The 20007-nt window shown below is 56.9% G+C and overlaps 1 protein-coding gene across 9 annotated transcripts in view; it reads right to left on the bottom strand.

The window, feature by feature from the left end:
- The window catches only part of COL13A1 (collagen type XIII alpha 1 chain), an 80354-nt gene that overhangs the window by 29348 nt on the left and 30999 nt on the right, over window positions 1–20007 (bottom strand). For all 9 annotated transcript variants that reach the window (XM_072823404.1, XM_072823405.1, XM_072823408.1 and 6 more), the window contains exons 13-22: window positions 19561–19587; window positions 18666–18701; window positions 9511–9555; window positions 8608–8640; window positions 7880–7906; window positions 5366–5419; window positions 4458–4544; window positions 2895–2948; window positions 1560–1604; window positions 1132–1200 (exon numbers count right to left, since the gene is read on the bottom strand). In XM_072823404.1, the coding sequence (XP_072679505.1) occupies window positions 1132–1200; window positions 1560–1604; window positions 2895–2948; window positions 4458–4544; window positions 5366–5419; window positions 7880–7906; window positions 8608–8640; window positions 9511–9555; window positions 18666–18701; window positions 19561–19587 (477 nt within the window). The remainder of the gene's footprint in view (window positions 1–1131; window positions 1201–1559; window positions 1605–2894; window positions 2949–4457; window positions 4545–5365; window positions 5420–7879; window positions 7907–8607; window positions 8641–9510; window positions 9556–18665; window positions 18702–19560; window positions 19588–20007) is intronic.

Below are 20007 nucleotides of genomic sequence, written 5' to 3'. Positions count from 1 at the left end.
CCCCTTGGCCCAGGCGTGGAAACATGGGAGCTGGGCCCCCCCTTAGGAGCACAGTAGGGGTAGGTCCTCTTGGTGGGCTCCTTGCCTCCCAACCCCATGCCGCCTCCACCTCTCCCCAGGCTTACAGTCACTGGACGAAGGACTCCCTACAGCTCACCAAGGCTGTCCTACAACAGACTCAGGCAAGCCCTGAAATGGACCGCTAACTTCCCTTCACTTGGCCAAAGAGGACACAACAGCTCTTCTCTCTAATCACTGACCGGGACCCTCCCCTGTTCTTCCCTCTTCCTCCCGAACCCAGATTCCAAGGCTCTGATGTTCTTCCTTGTAAATAACAAATGTGGAATAGGAGGATACGGAGCCACACAAGAAACCGGAGGGACCATGTCACGCAGACAGGATCGCACACTGTGTAAAGGGATTCATGGAGGTACAAAGTTTCCTTAAATGGGAGGTTCTCAACCCAGGGGTGGGGGTTGGCCCCCAGGGGACATTTGGTGATGCCTGGAGACATGTTTTGGTTGTCATAACCGGGGTTGGGGTGCTACTGGCAACTGGTGGCTAGAGACCAGGTATGCTGTGAGGCACCCCACAGCACAGGGCACCCTTCCCCTACAACTCCCAACAAGATGACCCAGCCTTAACTGGCAACAGTGCTGGCATGGAGTAGCCTTGTCGTAAAGGGTGGGCATCATACGAACTTGGAACATGACTGAACTGACATGAAAGGGAGACATGTTTCAGAAAGACAGATTCTATCTGCGAAAGGGGTATTGAAGACATGGGGCTCCAGAACCCTGGATGGGCCAGCACCCCACAGGGCGACAGGATGTTCCAGTGATGGTGCCCAGCTCCCCAGAGCCAGGATAACCTGCTAGCCCAGCCAGACCAAGAGCCAGGCCACCTGGCTGCCAAATGAGGGGTGGGGGGGGGGGCGCAGCATTTGCCTGGAAGCTAGAAGCAGAGGTCGAAGGAGAGAGAGCAAGGGGATCGCTCTCCTGGAAGCTCTGTCCAATAGCCTGCCCTCAAGGACACTAGTTGGGGTGTTGAAGTGGCCCCTCATCAGGGCCGTGGTGCAGCTCCCCCTGGAGCACCTCCCAATCTCCCGTCTCTGGGCTGGCTCCTGCTCACCTGGAGGGCCTCATTGATGTTCCCGTTGTAGTCCACCATCTCTCCTTTCCCTGGCTCCCCCTTGGTGCCCTGCAAGACAAGGGCGGTTAACTCCGGGCCAGGGCCTGTAGGGCCGGGAGGGCAACAGGTGCCCGCTCTCAGCTAGACGGGGCTGTAGGCAAGGGGGTGCTGCGCCCAGCCACATGCAGGTGCACCTAGAGCTGCGGGATGGGGGCCTGGCCGGGGATTCCCCACACCCAGAGGGGATGCCCAGAGGTTCTAGAACCAACACAGAGACTCTACGAGACAACTCTGGACTAGATGTGATGGCTGAGTCCCGTCACAGCTGCCACGTCTGCAGGAAGAAGACTCTTTCCCTTCCTTCCCCTAAGACCTGGAGTCCAGCCACTTCACGCTGTGTGCTCTGACTCCAGGTGAGACGCACGTACCTTGGGGCCAGCTGGTCCCTGTTCTCCAGCTGCTCCGGGCTCCCCCTGTTGCACGACAAAATTGGAGTGAAACGGGGACACAGCTGGGTACGAGAGAGCCTGATGTCCCCAGATGGGCCCGCGAGGCTCATCTTAGCTCAGGCCCAGAGGCTGCAGACCTTTTTGGGCATGACCTCCCCTTCGGGAAGCATCTCCCCCTGCTTGCCCTCCTCTGTGCCTCCCAGCACCTCTGGGCTCCTCTGGCTTCTCGCTGAAGGACATTCCTCTGTCCTGGGTTCCTTGTGCGGGACTCCGCTGTGTCTGCCTGGCCACCTCTCCCCAGTCCCTACCGCAGCCTCCTCTTTGGGCACAGGGACCAGGCCCTTTGCTTCTCTTTATTTCCATTCAGCGCAAGGAGCAAGAAGAGCTCAGGAGCTTTTTGCCAATCGCCTGAATGTTCAATAATTGCCATGGAGGGACCACGGGCTCCTCAGGGGCCTCTCTGCGTGTGACAGCCCCAAACCGCAGGAAGGAAGGAGGGATGCGGCTGCATAAGGCAGTAGGAGACCTCGACCTCCCCACAGGGCGGGGCGGGGGTTGCTCCTGCTGGAAGCAGGACAGAGCTCGGGGGAATAAATGAAAACAAACCACAGTGCAGTTGTTTTGGGGCAATGTTAACAGTAAAGACAAATTTTAAAAATCAAGACAGAAAGTAAATGTAAGGGGTCAAGAGACCCTTAAAGTTTTGTTTGTCTTTTTTAAAGATTTTATTTATTTATTCATGAGACATACAGAAAGAGACAGACACAGGCAGAGGGAGAAGCAGGCTTCCTGCAAGGAGCGCGATGCGGGACTCGATCCCAGGGCCTCAGGATCACACCCTGAGCCGAAGGCAGTTGCTCAACCACTGAGCCCCCAGGTGCCCCAAGAGACCCTTTAATATAACTCCTCAGGACCCATGGCTGGCCTGCTCAGGGAGTGTCGAGCCACTGCCACCTGCAGGTAACCTGCCCCTCACCTCCCTGCCCCCACTGCACCTCCGAAAGCCAGGGCAGCACCAGCCTGACCCTCCCACGGGAAGTAGCTGGAGAGGAGTCGGAGCCCCACCTTTTCCAGTGGTGTGGAAGCTACCAGAAGCAGGGGCTCTGGGTCCGTCCCTGGGCCAGCGTTTGCATGACAGCTGACTCAGTGGAAGGCTCTCCCCAGCCGGCAGGAGCGACGGCCACCAGGAGCCATGGCCCGTCAGCTCTGCGCCCTGGGGGTCCCGCTGCAGGGACGGCCACCACTCTTGAGCACCCTGAGCTGCGGCTTGAACTCCCAAGCCGACCCTCATCTCAGAACTGGGAGCCCCTGTACCTTGTCTCCTTGCTGTCCTGGGGGGCCGGCCTGGCCATCAACACCAGCTTCTCCCTGGGGAAGAGGAGAGACACGGGCTGAGGGCATGCAGGGGAGCTCGGCCAGCTGTCTGAGGGGCCGGGGAATGGCTTTGCTGTTGTCGTCCCGGGCGGTAGGTGTCTTTGGGTCTCCGTCCTCGTCTGCACAGGCTTCTACTACCTCACCTCATTCTACTCATCTGACCTACCTGTGGGCCCAGCCTGGGTCTCACCTCCTCCTGGAAGCCTTCCCTGTCTGCCCCTTTCCTCCTCTGTGTTCTGCCCCACTTGTTGGGGTTCACCTGCAGGGCCAGGCCCTCCTCAGTTGATTCACCCACATGTCAACCCTGTTGCGGCCCCCCCGGTGTGGACTGCCCCCCATCCCTAGCTACAGGGAGGCAGGAACACTTGGGAAGGCACACCTCATCAGGTCCTGCCTGGGAGACGGAGGGGACCGTGCAGGCTCTGGGCGAGTAGGGAGGGGCCCTGGGAAGCCTAGGAGGGTAGCAGGTCCCCTGCACATACTCCCCTTAGTCAGCACTGCCCGTGGCCCTGAAGGAGGACACGCACTTGGGAACGGCCTTCGAGCTTTCCTCTCTTGTGTCCCAGGGAGCAGGGATAGTAGTGACCAGGCTTCCCCAACCCCAAATCAAGACCCAAGATGTGCCAAGGTACCCATGCCCTGCGGGGATGGACTCTAACCCTGGGGATGGCCCAGAGCCCGGCTGGCAGGCCCACCCTGTGGCCAAGCTGGTGCTCAAGCCAGGGAGGCTCTGTTCCCACCACTGTCAGAGAGGTGGGCACGTGGGGGTTAGCTCGAGACCCTCCTGCCACGTCAGCTTGCGTCCTGTGGGCTTCCTTCTGGCTCCTGCCACTATGAATTGTGGGCCTGTTTCTCCTGCTGCTTGGTGAGCAAGCTGAGAGCAGGTTCTCTACGGCCTCACAGCCCCGGTGGGGCGCAGCCCACAGCAGCCCCTTGATATATGTCGGTGCAATGAATGTGTGTATTGTCTGCGATCTTATAACGAGTCCTTTCCTTATAAGCTAAGAAGGAGGCCCTCCTCACTTCTTGGAATAAAACCAAGCAGCGCAGGAGGCGTCTGCTTCGGGAAACCCACATCTCATCCCAGCAGTTTCCCCAGTTTAAGGACTGTGAGGGCAGCTGACCCCCTGCGGCTACCAGCCCCCTCCCCCGTGTGCCAGCAGGGGCCCAGCTGATCACTGATCTCGTATTCAGAGCCTGGGTGGGAGGCCCTTGTGGCTGTCCTAAGGCCCTGCGGCCATCTGTCCCTGACTTGGTTACCTTGTAGCTATTTGAATCATTGGGACCATCCATCTGCCCTCTGACTGTTTCTCTTGGATAGTCAAACTGTCACCACTTAAAATCAGGAGCTCAGCCCAAATCGCCTTTCTAGAATCCACGGGAAAACCACACATCTGGAGCAGAATAGAAGACAAGGTACCCAGAACAGAGTCCCCAAGAATGGGCTGAAGATAAAGGCCACAGTCAGCGTCCCCCTTGAGAGCAGACCCCAGGGAAACTCACCTTTGGGCCTGGGGGCCCCGGGAGCCCTGGGGGGCCCGGCTCCCCTCTGCTTCCTCCAATGGAGTTGCCAGCATCACCTTTTTCTCCCTGGGGGTGGAAGTGTGGGAGAGTGGGAGAGTAACCGTCACTTTGGTCTGCCTAGCTCCAGAGGGGGGTGGCCGATCCCTGTCTTCTCTCCCCTCCCAGTTCCAAGGAGTGGGGGCAGCAGACCGCCCCTCAGCCCAGGCTGGGCACAGAGGCCCTCAGAAGCCCGGCCTGGTCTCATTGGCCATGGGCACTGAGGAGAGAATGGACCTCTGGCTGTCGCTGGGGAACAGGAATGGAGCTGAAACCAGAGACCCATCATGCCTTGGGTCTAGACTCTGTTTCTCAAAGTGTGTCCACAGAACCCCTCCTTCAGTGGGTGGGGAACATTTGAAATGTGACAAAAAGGGTTTGGTGGCCAAAGGACTGTTAAGGAAGACGCAGTAAAATGAGGCAGGACAGGCTCCTTCACCGCAGGGTGCTCTGAGCCTCTGCCTGGCTAAAGTGCCCTGGGACCTTGCAAGGGGGCCTGCCTCATGCAGCTCTCCCCACGTTAATTTGACCTCAAGTGTTTTCTTTTCTCTCTTTTTTTAATGGAATGTTTTATGGAACTCAGGTACTAGGGAGCACATTTTCAGAGTTGGTGCAAAGAAATCTGACAAGGTACAGCTACTGGTCTTTGCATATGAGCATTTTTGCCCATCTGGGCCTCCCGTGTGGTACCCCAGACACTAATCCGGCTGTGTTCTAGCTGCTTCCCCCCAGTCTGGAAGGGACACCTCCAGTGCTGGGGCCCATGTGAATGTTCAGGGTCGGGAATGTGGGTGCAGATGAACACAAGGCCTTTGCATAGAAGCCACCATTCAGAGCTTGCCAATACCCACCTTCTGCCCCAGGAGGCCGAGTAGCCCGGGGGGGCCTGCAGCCCCCTTCTCGCCCTGTGGGGGAAATGCAGATGGTGCAAGGTGAGGGTTTCTCCAGGCCGACTGGGAAGGCACCAGCCCCACCAGCATCTAGCCTTGGCTTCCTCTCTGCTGCCTCCCTGCCCCTCTGTGAGCCATTTCCTGAAAGACTCCGTTTCCCCCCAGACCCCCACCTGCACCCGACTCCTTCCTTGAGCCTCCCACTGATGAGGGAGGACCTGTATCATTGTTCTGCTTCCATATCCTCATCATTTACGAAGCGAGAGGCGGCAAGAGCATTTAGCTCCTTTTGGGGATCTCCTGGAGAGAGGCGAGCAGTTTAGAAGGCCAGTAGCTGGGGGAAGCTTTTCCTTTTAACCGCTTTGCTCTTTTCATTTTTTTAAATGTCCAGCATTTAGAGGCTCCCGGTCTCTGCCTACCTCCTCCCCGCCTCCAGGGAAGACAAAACCCATCTAGCTAGACTTCTCCTTTGGAGGACTATTTTGAGGAGTTTGCTTCCTGTGATGGGTTAACTTGTGTCCTCCCAAAATTTGTATGTTGAAGTTCTAACTTCCAGTATCTCAGAGTGTGACCTTCTTGGGAAATAAGGTCATTACAGTTGTAATCAGCGGGGTCATGAGGTCCTACTGGAGTAGGGTGGGCCCTTAATCCCAGAGGATTGGTGTCCTCATAAAGGAGAAATTTGCACAAGGACATGGATACGGAGAGAACACCATGTTAAGATGAAGGCAGAGATTGGGGTGGCAGTTCTACAAGCCACAGGGCACCAAGGATGCCAGCAAACCACCAGACACGAGAAGAGAGGCGTGGAACAGCTGCTCTTTCATAACCTGCAGAAGGAACCGACCCTGCCCACACCTTGATCTCAGGTTTCCAGCCTCCAGATTCTGTTTGAGCCACATCCTCTGTGGTCCTTTGTTATGGAAGCTCCAGTAAACTAATACCCCCCCCCCCAACTATCCTCTTCTGCCCTGAAGAACTTTCCCCACCATGACATGCATCATGGAGCCCTGCTCTCACTGTACAGATGAAGAGGCTCTGTGGCTATGAGCCCCCCTCATCGCCTCAAGTGTTAGAGGCAGGTCTGCTTCCCAAGCCTCCTGAAGCTCCATCTTCAACACCATGAAGATGGCATGTGCACTCACAGTGTCCCATATCAGGAGAGCGCTCCAAGAGTACCCCACCAGGTCAGCGCTAGAGCCCCTCTCCCTACAGCCTGATGGCTGCTGGTTCTTGTAGGTAATATTATAAATTGAGGGCTCCGGGGCATAATTTGCCACCTGGAGACACAGAGGGTGCCACACCAGGTCTTTAAGTGTCATCCCCTTGCCACCTGCTGAATGACAAAATAGCCTGAAGCTCGTCAAGGGAGGGGAGGAAGCTAGGGGAGGCCCAGGTGACTGGAGGGAAGTGGGTCCTGGGGCCCCAGCAGGCCTGCCTGGGCTGTGCCTGGACTGTGCCTGCTGTGCCTTAGCTGGGCATGCCCTGAAACAGGCCAAGTCTAAAGGGAAGGGATGCAGGTGCTGCCCTACAGAGGCCCCCAGGGAGTGGGGATGGAGGGAAGGAAGGCCTTCCTTCTGCTGCTCTTTCCTCCTGGAAAGCAATGCTTCAGAGGAGGGAGGGTGTGCTCCCTAGCGCAGGCTTTCTGAAGCTGTGCTAGGCCATCTCGGCACTCCCCCCTTCCCAGGGACACACTGCAGGTGGCACTCCAACCTTGGGGGTAGGGCAGGGGGTGGGAGGACCAGCAGAGGCCCGTATGAAGGGGACACACAATCAGAGACACAGTATCCTACCCTCTACCCCCTCTTTCCTGGCAAACCTGGGGGCCCCGGCTTCCCTGCTGCTCCTGGGTCTCCCTTTGGAGTAAGAAGAGAGAGTCACTGATAAGAGGATTAGGGGTGGTGGTGGTGAAGAGTACGGTGGACAGTGATTGTAAACCAGCATTTCCAGAATACTGGCCCCATGAAATGTTCCTCTTAAAAAAAGGATGCTCTAGTCAAGTAGTTTGAAAATGCTGCGTCAGAGATAACAATTTTAGAGCTTCCCAATGTACAAAGAGCATCTTAAAGGCTCTAAAAAGGCTTGCATTGGGGGGGGGGAGGGGAGAGGGGGAAAAACAACCCTGTGAAATATTTTTATCTCTGTATTTCCCAAACATAGTTGGCATGAAAACTTTTTTCATGTGACATCCCTTATAAAACTAGACAAGAGAGAGAGCCCTGCAGGCACAGGGGGCAACAGTTACGTGCTGGAGCTGGTGTGCAGGCAAACTGAGCGAGCTCCAGGCCAGGATCTGGGGAGGGGAAGGCATTCCTGACAAGCAAGCCCTGCCTGCGTGGGCCCTCCTCTGCTCAGTCAGGTCCCCAGCTCCGGGCCAGCCTCAGGGGGACGGAGAGCATAACGACAGCAGCCCCTGCCACCTCCACCCCATGCGTGATGCTCCGTGTAGCCCAGAACATTCCCTCTGTATCGTACCTTGGCTCCTGGGGTCCCTGGCTCACCCTGTGTGGAAAAAAAGAAAACTCAGATAAAGAGGTGAGGGAGAGGGAGTAAGAGCCAGTGCAGGAGTAAATGAGCAAAGGTCCTCACGGGGTGGGTGAAGCATCTGGCCAGCCCAGGGCTTCCCTCTGCCTAGGCTTCAGGTCCCAGGCCAGAGGAGGCCTCTGGGCCTCAATTCCCTATAGTGAGGGATATGGCAAGGGTGAGGGCCAGTGAGGCACCCCACAAGGAGGGAGAGGAAGGAATAGCCATCTGCTTTGGACACAGTACAGTGGCCCCTGTCCACGGACCTGCCGGGAGATCTACATTTGTGCTTCTGGGGGTCCTCACCCATCTGCTTGCCAACCAAATGGGCGGTTAGGGTGGGGTTCAGGGGCAGGACTCCTGCTCTCTTCTTGGGAGCTTTGCAAGCACAGAGCTGCCGAATTCCGAAGCATAAAGGAAAGGGCTGGGTTCCCTTGCACACTGGCAGGGTGGTGAGCCCTTTCGTTGAGGCTCATAAATCTTTCCTACTTACTCTGCGAGGCTTAGTTAAATGTCTCTTGTTCAAGTTGTGCATAATGCTTTAAGAGGAAGGTTTCTGAATCCTGTCCCCTCCTTGGTCCAGTGACCACCCCACTGAGTCCCTGAAGCCCCAACTCTGTCTTCCTCTCCCCTTCCTCCTATCCTGCCCCTAATGTGTTGAGTGATAACGTTCCACTAACCTTCATCCCGGCCACAGCAATTCCAGGAGCTCCCTGGACAAGAGAAGAAAAAGGCATGGCGACTTTGTGCAGTTGGGGCAAAGCACCAGAGGGAGCGGCCAGCGTCCCAGGCTCCCCTCAAGGGGATGTGAGGTGCAATCCCTCAGCAAAGGTGGGTGGCTGAGTCTGGCACAGGGAGCGTGGGCCCCGAGGAAGGAAGAGGCTCTGAGCAGCACAGGTGAGTCCCTCAGGCTCCCTGCCCACATCCTCAGCATCCAGGCCCTCCTGGCGGGGAGCCCATGCGTGTCCAGGTGGGGGTGCATCTCTGGGGTGCAATGTGGGGAGGGCTTCAGTGGGATAGGAAAGGTGGAGGAGGAGATGGGAAGGGAAGGGGGTGGAAGGGAGAGCCGCGTGGACGGGGAGAATGGGAGATGGCTGACTTCTGGGTGTGCAGGTGGGATTCTTCTTATAGAGAATTCTCCGGACCTGTGCCCTCATGCACTAGGGAGCAGCTGGGAGTGAACCCGATTTTCACATCTTGAGCTCAAACCAACCACTTTGAGGCTGCCAAACGCACCACTTAATAAATCCCAAGTGGAGGTGATTTGTAGGGAGTCCCTACTCCCCGCAGGGGACTGCAGCCAGAGCTAGGCTTTACTGGAGAAACTATTGGATGACCCAGAGGTGCCCAGGAGGAGGAGGTCTGGCCACCAGGGGGGCGCCGGTGAATGTCACTGGTGAGCCAGACAGACGCACCCCTGCCTGGAAGAGCAGGCTGGCACGGCAAGGGGAGAGGGCGGGGGAGGAAATGTGTGCCCTGTCTTCATGGCTTCGCAGCGACATGGGAAGGAGAAGGAGCTGGGCTTCCAGAACTTGGCTGGGGCTCAGGGAGGGGCTGCGGGGGATGGGGTGAGGGGCAGGTACCTTCGCTCCTTGTTTGCCCGGCATCCCTGGCATGCCTCGTTCTCCCTGAAGGAAGAAAGAAAAGAAACGCTGAGAAGAGGACCCTACTTGCCCGAGGCCTTGGCCTGGGTGCACGTGACTGCTCAGCTGTGCACCCCTCCTTCTCATTGCCACCTAGCACCTCTTGCTCCATTATCACTCCAGTAGCTTTGCTCTAGTGGTACCTGCTGGTGGGGCCACAGGGCAGATTGCCCCCCTGCCTCTTCATCTGGGCTCCTCTTCCTCCCAGCTTCCTTGGATCTAACTCCTTCTGAGGGCATGTGGGTCTTGGCCCTATGTGGCAGAAGGCCAGCCGGTGCTTTGCGGGGTGGGGGGTGAGGGGTGGAGGCAGGGCGCTGCCTGGAACTCATCCAGAGGTACCAAGAGAGCTGGGCTTCAGGACATTGTGGGCTTTGCTCTCAACCTCAGCAGTGTCCCATCTTTCTCCTTGACCTCTTTTACCTCCTCGTGAAAATGCCAAATCTGTGGGGCGGAGGTGTGAGCTCAGGAAGGACAGCTGGTGACAAATGGAGGTCAAGTCGAGTCCAGACTAACCTACTGTGTCAGAGAAGGGGGTGGTGCGCAGGAGAGGAAGGAGGGCAGCCCCCGTCTCCATGAGCTGAACCCCAGATAAGCCCCAGCCAGGGCTCTGAATGCCCTGCAGCGACAGGTGGCTGCCATCCGCTGCTGCAGCTCCCAGCATCTGAAGGCCTCTGAAGGCATCTGAAGGCTGGGGTTGGCAACGTGGGGTCCTGACAGAACGTGTCCCAGACCGGCCTCCCCACTCAGGACCCAAGAGCGGTGGCCTCAGGCCAGGCTGCAGTTGCCGCAGGCTCACAGGCAGAGGGCGAGACAGGTCCCACCCGGCCTGCATCTTTTCCGCTGTCCTCATCCCTTCTCTGCCATCTTATGGGAAGTCCTATCCACCCTTCTGCTGGCCAAAGCTGGAACTTCTCCCAACCTCTCTCCTCCATGACTGGGTCTCCACGCTGGCACCCGGGTAAGCTCCCCAGGCCGGACAATAACACTCCCTTATTTCAAAACAGCCGCTCCTTGGCGTTGACTCTAGAAAGGGGGCCAGGCATTCCGTCCTCGCTTCCTTCCCAGCCTTCCTCACATCCTGATACCTATTCCCTGTTTCCCTGGAAACACCACTCATTTTCAGGATGATTGTGCTTTTTGATGGAGGGCAGAGGGAAAGGAAGAAAAAAATCTCAAGTAGGCTCCACGCCCTGATGGGGGGCTGGACCTCACGACCCTCAGATCACGAGCTGAACTGAAACCAAGAGTTGGATGCTCGACCCACTGGGCCACGCAGGTGCCCCAGAATTCTATGCCTTTCTGATGTTCCCTCAACTCAACACCCTGTTCATTGTTGGGGGCCCTGGTCAAATATCATCCCCTCTGTGAAGCCTTTTGCTGTGCTCCATAACCAGTGCTGGTTCCGGGGCGCAGCAGGGACCACTTGGCATTTGTGATCTGCAGGCACGAACTAATGCCTGCCTGGGATGGTTCACCTCCATCCTCCTTGGGCTAAGTCTCTTAATTCTGCAAAAGGCCCAGAAGCTTTAGCTCCAAACACAGGAGCCCTTCCTCACCCTGGCCCACCAGGACCCCTGAGCCACAGGCAAGGTTAGTGGAGCCGCCCTCAGGAAGTGAGCGCAGCAGACAAGTCAGGGCCTGAGGTCTGGCCCAGCCGCCAAATTCTGGGAAATGCCTCTTATAGGCCATTTACTGTGTCTGCCAGGGGCCTGGCACAGGGCTAAAGCCTTTACATCTCTCTTCTATTCAGTCTCCAAGACTCCTCTCCAATGTGGCCATGGATTTTATCCCTGTTTCACAGGTGAGCAAACTGGCTCAGAGGGGCCAGGTACAACGGCCAAGGACATGCAGAGCAGGGATTTGAACACAGGTCTTTGCCAAAGCCCAAGTACCCATTTCTCTAAGCCGACCCCAAGCATCGGATGGGCTGATTCTAAAGCCCCTCTCTGCTGGAGGGCCCTCAGGTCCGTGCCCCACGAGGGTGAAGGGATCAGCATAGGAGGGCAGCTCTTGGGCAGACTGAGTCTTTAACCACAAGCGTGCCCTGTGCCAGGAGGAAGGAGCCGGGCAGGGCTCCGCCTGCCAGCCCAGGTCTCTCTGTGGCCAGCAGAGGGTGCCACAGGACCTCGGCAGAAGTCTGGCCAGTGTAGCGGATCCCTTAGAGCCCCCTCCTCAGAGGCGCCAGCTGAGGGCCACTCTCTCCTTCAGAGGACCAGGATCTCCTGCTGCCATTCCAGCTGGCCCAACCCAACTGACTTAGCCCCGAGGACAGAGTCCCCTGAGGTGGGGGGTGCAGGGGGGAGCTCAGCCTGGCCCTTCCTCTTCCCCTTAGCCTTCTCTCGGTGCCCCGCCTTCCTCTTCTCGCCTCCAGCTGGGGGACCTGGCTGGGAGTCAGGAGAGGCCCTGTGACCCTAGGTAAGCCTCTTTCCCTCTCTGGGTGGAGACCAGAGAGCTCCCACCCACCCAGACGAGAGACCTCTGCTCCGACCCTCTCTCCAGCCACCCCCAGCCCCGCCTACCTGAGGCCTTTAGTGGGAAGAGAGGTCAGAGCTGGGGAGGGGACCCTGGGTCTGTGGGCAGCTCCAGAGCGAGGCCACTGAGGTGGGAGTTGAGCTTGTGGGGAAAATGCTGGTGTAGGAGGGGGTCTCAGTGGGTCTCTGCTTTCCTCCCCCTCACCCAGGGATGGCCACAGATGCTTTGGCAAGGGGGGTGGTGGAGTCTGCTGGAGCCCCATCTCTGGGCTTCTGTCTCCAGTCTCAGCAGGAGCAGTGCAGAGCGAACCCCGGGAGTGAGGGTTTCCCCGCTAATTGGGGTTGTCCTCAGTCCGGGCCGCTGGCTTGTGTGTAAAGACAAAACTACCCGCCCCAGGGAAATCGGGGCCCCTTGGAGCCTCCTAAGCAGGCAGCCCTCCTCGTTAGTGTGGCTGACCTTTGCCCTTTCCTTGCCCTCTGGGTCAAGTCTCTTAATTCTGCAGATGACCCAGGCTCTCTTGATCCCATCCCAGGCCTCCGTCACTCCCAGCCCTCTGTCGGGCAGGAAGCAGGGGTGCCCCAGGCTGACCCCACTCTGCAGGCTCATTCCACTCTCATCAGGCTGGGCTTACCCCAGCCTGACCTCTGACCTGGGGACCGGCCCGGTTCTACGCCAGGAAGCGCCAATGCCTGGATTTGTGAGGTGAGACAGAGCAGAGTCATTGTCAAGGACTTGAGGGTGGCGTGGGCAAGGGCACCTGTCTGCAGGGAACGAGAAGGGGCTTTCTGGTGGTTATTGCTAAAAGGGGGTCCATGATACTTCTGTTGTACAGGTTCCCCTCGGTTTGTCTTTGTGAGGGCATATGTACAGGCTCCTTTTTCCACATTTCCCTTCTTAAAAGTGTTCCTGTTTAAAAGTTTTAAGTTTGGAGGGGCACCTGGGTGGCTCAGTGGTTGACTGTCTGCCTTCGGATCAGGGCATGATCCTGGGGTCCTAGCATTGAGTCCTGCATCAGGCTCCCCACTCCGAGGGGACCCTGCTTCTCCCTCTGCCTATGTCTCTCCTCTGTCTGTCTCTCATGAATACATAAATAAAATCTTAAAAAGAAAGGTCTAAGTTTGGAATTGTGCTGAATTTAGATTCACTAACTGTCAAGTGTCTTCGTCTTAGGTACAGAGGGCGTTCTCCTAGTCAGTCCAAGTCTGAGGTCTCCTATTTTTCCCCTCTATCTTTGCCTTTCCTTATCCTCCCAGTAGGACTCTGGGGCTCCCCCAGTGGGCCCCCAGTGATGCTATCTGGGCCACTCTGCAGCTGGGGAGGTGGGCACTCTGTGCACCTGCACGGTGCTCAGAGCATGGCTGGCACAGGCTGCAGTGGAATCAAGCCGGCGACCCCAGGCTGGGACATCCCACCACCGAGGAGCCTGGCTCTTTAGCCAAGAGGCTGCCAAGAACCTGTGCCTCGCTGCTGGCCAGGAAGGGGTAGATTCCAGTCATTGTGGCTCAGAGAGCACTGGGTGAGCACAGGTGGGTAGGGAGGGGGCTGCCTCCCATGACCTGGACCATGGTACAGTCCTGACTTGTACCATGCCGGGGCCTCTCCAGCTGAGCCTGGCACAGGAGCGCCTTGCGGCCTCAGTACGTTGGCTATTCTGGTCCCCGCTTCCGTGGAGGGACCCACCGCTTACCAAGACCACAGGATGAAAGCCAGCTCCTTGGAGCACAAAATGGCCACACTCCTGTCCTGCGGGAGTGGCCTCTTAATTGGTGATTTACTGTTTGTTGAATGAGCAGGGCAGGGACTTGGCAAGAAGACGTAGTCTGGAGGAAGGTGGGGGGCTTCAAGGTCAGCTCCCCAGCTAAGCAGGGGTCAGGCCAGGGGAGTGTGGGGAGATGAATGGACCTCCCTCGTGTGGAGCTCCCGCTGCAGCCCTGCACCAGGGGAGGGCCCGGATGAAGCAGCTCCACACACAGACTCTTTGTTCTCTGCAGGGAGGAGGAAGGCCTGTCTGAGAGCTGGGCGCGCAGGGCTGCAGGGGGAGGCCAGCGGGCGGCTCTGGCCTCTGCCTGGACCAGGGCCCTTCCCTGGGCTGGGAAAGCAGGCAAGGCGGGCTCACGTCTCCTTCTGCCCTAAAGGGTTCCTAGGACTCCCTTCCAGGAAAAGGCAGCTCATTTCCTTCCTCGCTGCCCTAGCCAGCTTCAGACAGGAGAGGACTGGAACCAGGGAGATGCCAGGTCCTCTGGTAATTAGGACCGGCAGGAAGTAATCTGGGGAATTACCGGGGTCAGGCGCCCCATCGAAGGCCGGGGCTTTGGAAGGGCGGCTGGCTTGTAATCTCGATTTGAGATCGGTTGATTTTGTAGTTAGCTCCAAAAAGAAAAGTCAGCTCTAATTAATCCGTGGGCTTTGGAGTGTGGGAGAAACAGGGCCCAGAGAGCACAAGCTGGGGGCTGGAGGCCGGCAGGGTGAGACTCTCAGCCCCCACGAGGCCTCCGATCTGAGGCCCATGTCTCAGATCCCTGATCTGCTTTAATTGAAATGGTCTGCATGTCCCCGGTGGGATTTCATGGTTTTGAAAGAAAGTGCCGTCCGCACCCCAGAAGGCTCCTGCATCTACGGCTTCCGTCTGCATGGAGTGCTCTGCTGCATGCACGTGAATGCTGCGTGCAGCTTGGGGTTCCTCAGGCCCTCTGAGAGCCAGAGGGGTACGGGGGCCTCAGGAATGGCAGTGGTGGGGGCCTCATTCAGGCTGTCTTCTCCTGCCTTTAATGGAAGTCGCGGGACTATGCAAACTCCTTGGGGGAATAATTTGGGGGATCAGTGCCAATGAACAAAACACTTCACTTTCCAGATTCCTTGACTGAAATGCATCAAGGGCCCCAAGGTCTGCTCGCAGAGAGGCTAGGAAGCTCTGAGAAAGGCCCGAATCCAGCTACAGCCTCTTTTCTCTCAGGAACATCAGCTCAGCTTCCACCTTCTTTCTTTCTAGGGGAGGAGGGGCCTCCCGGAAATTGGAAATGATGGCATCTGCCCCTTCTCCTCGCTCATAAGGCCCACAGAGTAAAGTCCCTTGGGGTAAGGACTTGGTTTTGCTACTTCCTGGACTCACCTCTCTGGGCCTCAGTTTACTCATCTGTAAATTAGGTTTAGGAATGATCATGCCCCTTTGTAGAAGGATTGGGGAGGGGTGAGAAGGACCGGCATGGCTGTAGAGTCAGGGGGGCCTACTTGGGCTGGGTGGGCAAGCTTCTGGTCCTCTCGCCCTCACCCTGGTGCCCTAGACATCTGACCTTAGGGCCCATCTGACCTTCTCCCCTGGGAGCCCCATAGCCTCCAGTAAGTAACAGCAGAAGTAACCGCAGCTATAAGCAGCTCTGGCGTGAGGCTCTCACATCCTGCCTCCCCTGGCCTGAAAACGCATAGTCCCCAGCCTGCGGGAAGGGACTGTGTGCTTCAGTCACGGTCCTTCATGCGAACCCCAAGCCTTACCACCCAGACCGCCCGTGCGTCAATGCACCCCCCCGCTGCCATGTCAGATGGACCAGCTCCGACACGCTTGCAGATAAGCTCTCACCAGGTTTTGTGATCCACATATAGTCTGACAATACCCATCCATCCCCTTGAAAGAGAGCCAAGGTTGTAATGTTTTAAACACACTTTGCATCTTACAACATATTTAAAGTAGATCGGTGGCCATAAATTTGGATCAAATTGGTACCACATGGGTGTGCAACACTACTTGCAGTGTCTAGGCAGAAGGGCTGGTCCCAAGCAGGGCTGGGGGGCGGCATGGGGCCTGCTGGCCACACCGGGCTTTGATCCTAAGGATCTAGAGAAGAAGCTCCTGCTGGCCTGGCTGGCCTTTGAGAGGATGCTAGGCTGGGTCCAGCTGCCTGGGGGTGGGGGTGGTGATGGACGGAACTAATCATTAGCAAACTTTGCAGGCCAGGAAACATCTTTGCTAAGAGTAAAATTCCACCGATGCTGAAAGAAAGGCCTCCCTGCATGTGTATCAAGTCGCTGGGACAGAGCAATTGAAGCAGATGTGGAGGGTCTGTTGGTTACCCCATGAGCTCCCCTTACACCCTAAACACAGGCGACGGTCCCATGGCTTCTGTCCCAGCTTGGTGTCCTCACCGCCAGCCCTCCCTCCTCCCTGGGTGGTGGGGTGGGGGCAAACCCATCTGCCCAGCCTCCAGCTGTCTCTAGCTGTCCCCACCCCAGTGCCCCATCCCGAGCAGAGAGAGGAGGCGAGAGAAAAAGAACTGACGGACAGAGAAGGAGCTTGGGAGACAGGCCCCCACATCCTGGCCAAGGCACAGAGAGGATGGTCTGTGCACAGTTAGCTCAGGCTGGGCTGAGACCCTCTGAGTAGACGCTCACTTCTGTGCTTGGACAAGAAGACTGGCCTCTGGGCTTGGGCTCGCGAGACCTGGCTTCCAGTTCCAGCATGAACATTCGCCAGCTGTACAACCTTGGGCAAAGCATTAACTTCTCTGAACTTCTCATCTGTACCAGGGGGATAATGAGCTCTAATGGGCCGTGGTAAGGACCAGGTGGGACCGGGAGTGAGTGAACTTTGGCTGAACCAGAGATGAGAAGTATTGCTGCACTTGCCCCTGGGCATGAGCCTCTATCTCAGAGCTCCGATGGGAAGCAAACGTTTGCCTGCATATAGTGGTCACTGGCTCAAGACACCCACAGCTCCAGGGGGGCTGGGACAGTGGGACGGGTACTTGTAGCCTCCGGAGAGTCACATGACACCCCAGCCTCAAGCTGAGGCCTCCCATCCTCAGGACAACAGACCCCCAAGCTCCTTTCTGGATGAACCAGATTTCCAGTTGGCCCTCGAATGCAGATGCCCACCACAGTAGGGTGGCCAGCCACTGGGGGAACCTCTGCGCCTGCACTGCACCAGGAGGCAGTAAATTTTGAGTCTGTGTGCGTGGATGGAAGCAACCGCAAAGGCTATAATTTCCACTTCCTGACACCATACAAACTTCTCAGTTTATGCAGGACTAATTAAAGGTCTCTCCGGGCTTGCCATTCACCCCCCAAGCACCCATAAAACAATGCGGTGATGGCAGCCCCGGATTATAGAGTCCGAGGAATGTGCTTCTCCGGAGCAGTCTCTCCCTTTCCCAAATCCCTCCCCCTTCTTGTCCTCCCTTTCCTTCCTGCCTCCTTTCTTCTCCTGGTGCTGGGGTCTGGAGGTCTGCACAGGCTCCCTGCAGTGGGTGGTACTGCGGGAAGGACCCAGGCCTGGGCTTGAGTTCCTGCTCTGCCACTTAAGAGCCTCGAGACTTTAGGCAAGCCTCAAGTTCCTCAATTGTTGAATAGGAGAACAGTACTGGCCCCACAGCCCCACAGCTCGGTCACATCGAAGGACAGCCCGGGACACGGTAGGCATTTAGTAAGTGGTGACTACTGTTGAGATGATTTGCATGTTACTGTTACTGTAATGACCACCTCTGGGCTTTGCTCACACTGTTTCCCTGTCTGAAAGGCCAGGTCCCCTCAGATTTGCTGGTTGAAGGACCACAGTGGTGGCTTGGCAAAGGCCACTAATGTTTTGCTATTCCTCCTTCAAGAAGGGGAGGCTGAGTCCCCTCCCCTCCCCCCACTGACGTGCATGACTTGGCCATGTGACTTGTTTTGACCGATAGGACATCAGAAAGCATGATGCCCATGACCACTCTGGAAAAGCTCCTGTGCACTCAGACTTGGCAGGTTTGAACATTGCCCTGGGCCTACCATACTGTAGGAAACCCTGTACAGCCTACTGGGGGGCGCTGAGAGGGCCATGTTGGGGAGAACAGAGCCACCCAGCCCACAGCCTGCACCAGCCACCCAACATCTGGAGGCTTCTCCATCTGACATCTAATGCAACTGCATGAGTGAGTCCAGAGGAGAGTAGCAGCACTCCCGGATGGCCCATCCACAGAACCAGAATGGAAATAAATCCTCGTTTTAAGCCAGGAAGTTTGGGATGGTTTGTTACACAGCTTTAGATAACTGATACACCCACCCATTTGCCAGGATTGAGCTCACAGGTTGTCTTCTCCCAGAAGACTTCCCAAACTCCTCCCAACCTGGAATTAATCTGTCTACCTTCCGCCACCCATATTCACATGATGCTTTGTGATGAGAGCTTAGCACGATCTGCCTTCATAGGAATCTGTCTCTCTGGACCGTGAGTTGCCAGAAAGCAGGCCTGGGATCCCTATCTCGGAATCCCTCACCGTGCTTAGCATGGATCTCTGCCTAGGGCGGGGCCTGGTAATCTGCTCCCATTTACCAGGCCCTCGGGGGCCAGTGACAACCTGGCCTGCCTCAGTATAGATATAGCGACCCAGGTTGGAGGTAGGAGACTCACCTGGTCCTGAGGTCTGACTGGGCCCCTGATTGCCTAAGGCCATGCCCCTCTGAGCCTTCTCCTTCCCCAAGTGGAGACATGAACTCTTGTCTGGCCAACCTCACAAATGTGAGGCTCACACTGGGCAAGTAAGTGTGTGTGCAAAAATACATGTGCATGACCAAGTCCTGACCCTGTATGCACTGTGGTGAAGCCCCATGTGGGTTACTACTGGGGGGTAGGGTCCTCCCCTCCCCTTCTTGCTTACCTTCCGGCCGTGGTAGCCTTGGATTCCTGGGTCTCCCTGGGGGAACAAAGAGAAGACCATTAGTGGGATTTTCCAAATGCCAAATTTTGGCTCGCACTCTTCCCCTCACATCGCCATTCCTCTTCTCAATGACTGCAAATCCCACCCCCCCCCCCCCCCCCGACTTCTGGCCCTCCCTGGAACAATAGCTCTGCTTCCTGTGTGGCCAGCAGAGACCATTCTCTTCAGAACAAGTCGCCAGCTTGCAGAGGCAGAGGGAGGTGGACAGGGTCAACTTGGCAGGGGCCCAGGAGACCCGAATGTTGGTTTTGATTCCATCAATGACTCTCTGTTGAGCCTGGACAAGTCACTCTTCCTGAGGGCTCTCAGCCTCCACATGTATAAAATGGTTGGGTAGGGGCAGTGCTTTGCAACTTTGTGTCCCCAGGGCCTCAGGGCCCCCAGCTTCAGAGAGACAGTCAGGTTAACACAGTGGGCTTACAAACAAGGTCTCACAAGAGACCAGATGATCCCAAAGGTCACCCTTCTAGCTCTGACTCTGTATGATACACCCTTTCATTGAGATGTTGTGACAGTGTCCTGGGCATCAACCTGGAGTCTCCAACCAGACCTTAAGCTCCTTGGAGTCTCCAACCAGACCTTAAGCTCCTTGGAGGATGGGACCATGGCTTCCATACTGGTCATATGGAAGTGTGCCTGGGGACACCAAAGTGCAATCTCTGGGGGACCCAGGTGGTTCCCCAGAGGACAATGGCACTTTGGAAGTGAGTCAAATGTGACCCATCTCTCACTGAGGTCACTCTCAGCTCCTCATCCAGTAGCCTGCAGTGCTGTCTCCCCTCCTTCCGCAGACAGCTCTCCCGCCCATGCAGCGCATCACCCGAAGGGCCCTCACCTTTGGTCCAGGAGGCCCGGGTAAGCCCTGTGGAGGCAAGAAGAAGGTGAGTGGAGATGGAAAGTTCTGGCAAACAGTGTGGTTAGGTGTGTTTACTGTGGAGGCTGGGAGCAGAGGAGTGCTCGAGTAGCTATAATGAGTTCTGGATATGCTAGAGACGAGATCTAGAAGATTCTGGAACGGTATCTGAAATCTGCTGAGGACATGTGGGGACAACAGGCTCACAGCTCCCTCTGGAGCCATGCAGGCGCTGTGGGCATCTCTGCTGTGCTCACCCGCTGGAAAATAGGTCAGCGGCAGCCTGTTAAACTGACAGTGTGGTTTGGTCCGGGTCCCCACCCTCCCACCTCCTGATTGGGACCCCTCCCTGGGAAGCCGACCTTGCTCAGCAGAGCGTCGGTTTTGCCTTTGGCCCTGCCAGCCTTCGAGGGAGCCTTCTGTCTCCTT

This window comes from Canis lupus, chromosome 4 (assembly GCF_048164855.1).
Source record: "Canis lupus baileyi chromosome 4, mCanLup2.hap1, whole genome shotgun sequence".
In the NCBI taxonomy this organism is placed as follows: domain Eukaryota; kingdom Metazoa; phylum Chordata; class Mammalia; order Carnivora; family Canidae; genus Canis; species Canis lupus.
The sequence above is the reverse complement of the archived record's forward strand: the minus strand, read 5'-3'. Positions and strand labels throughout refer to the sequence as shown.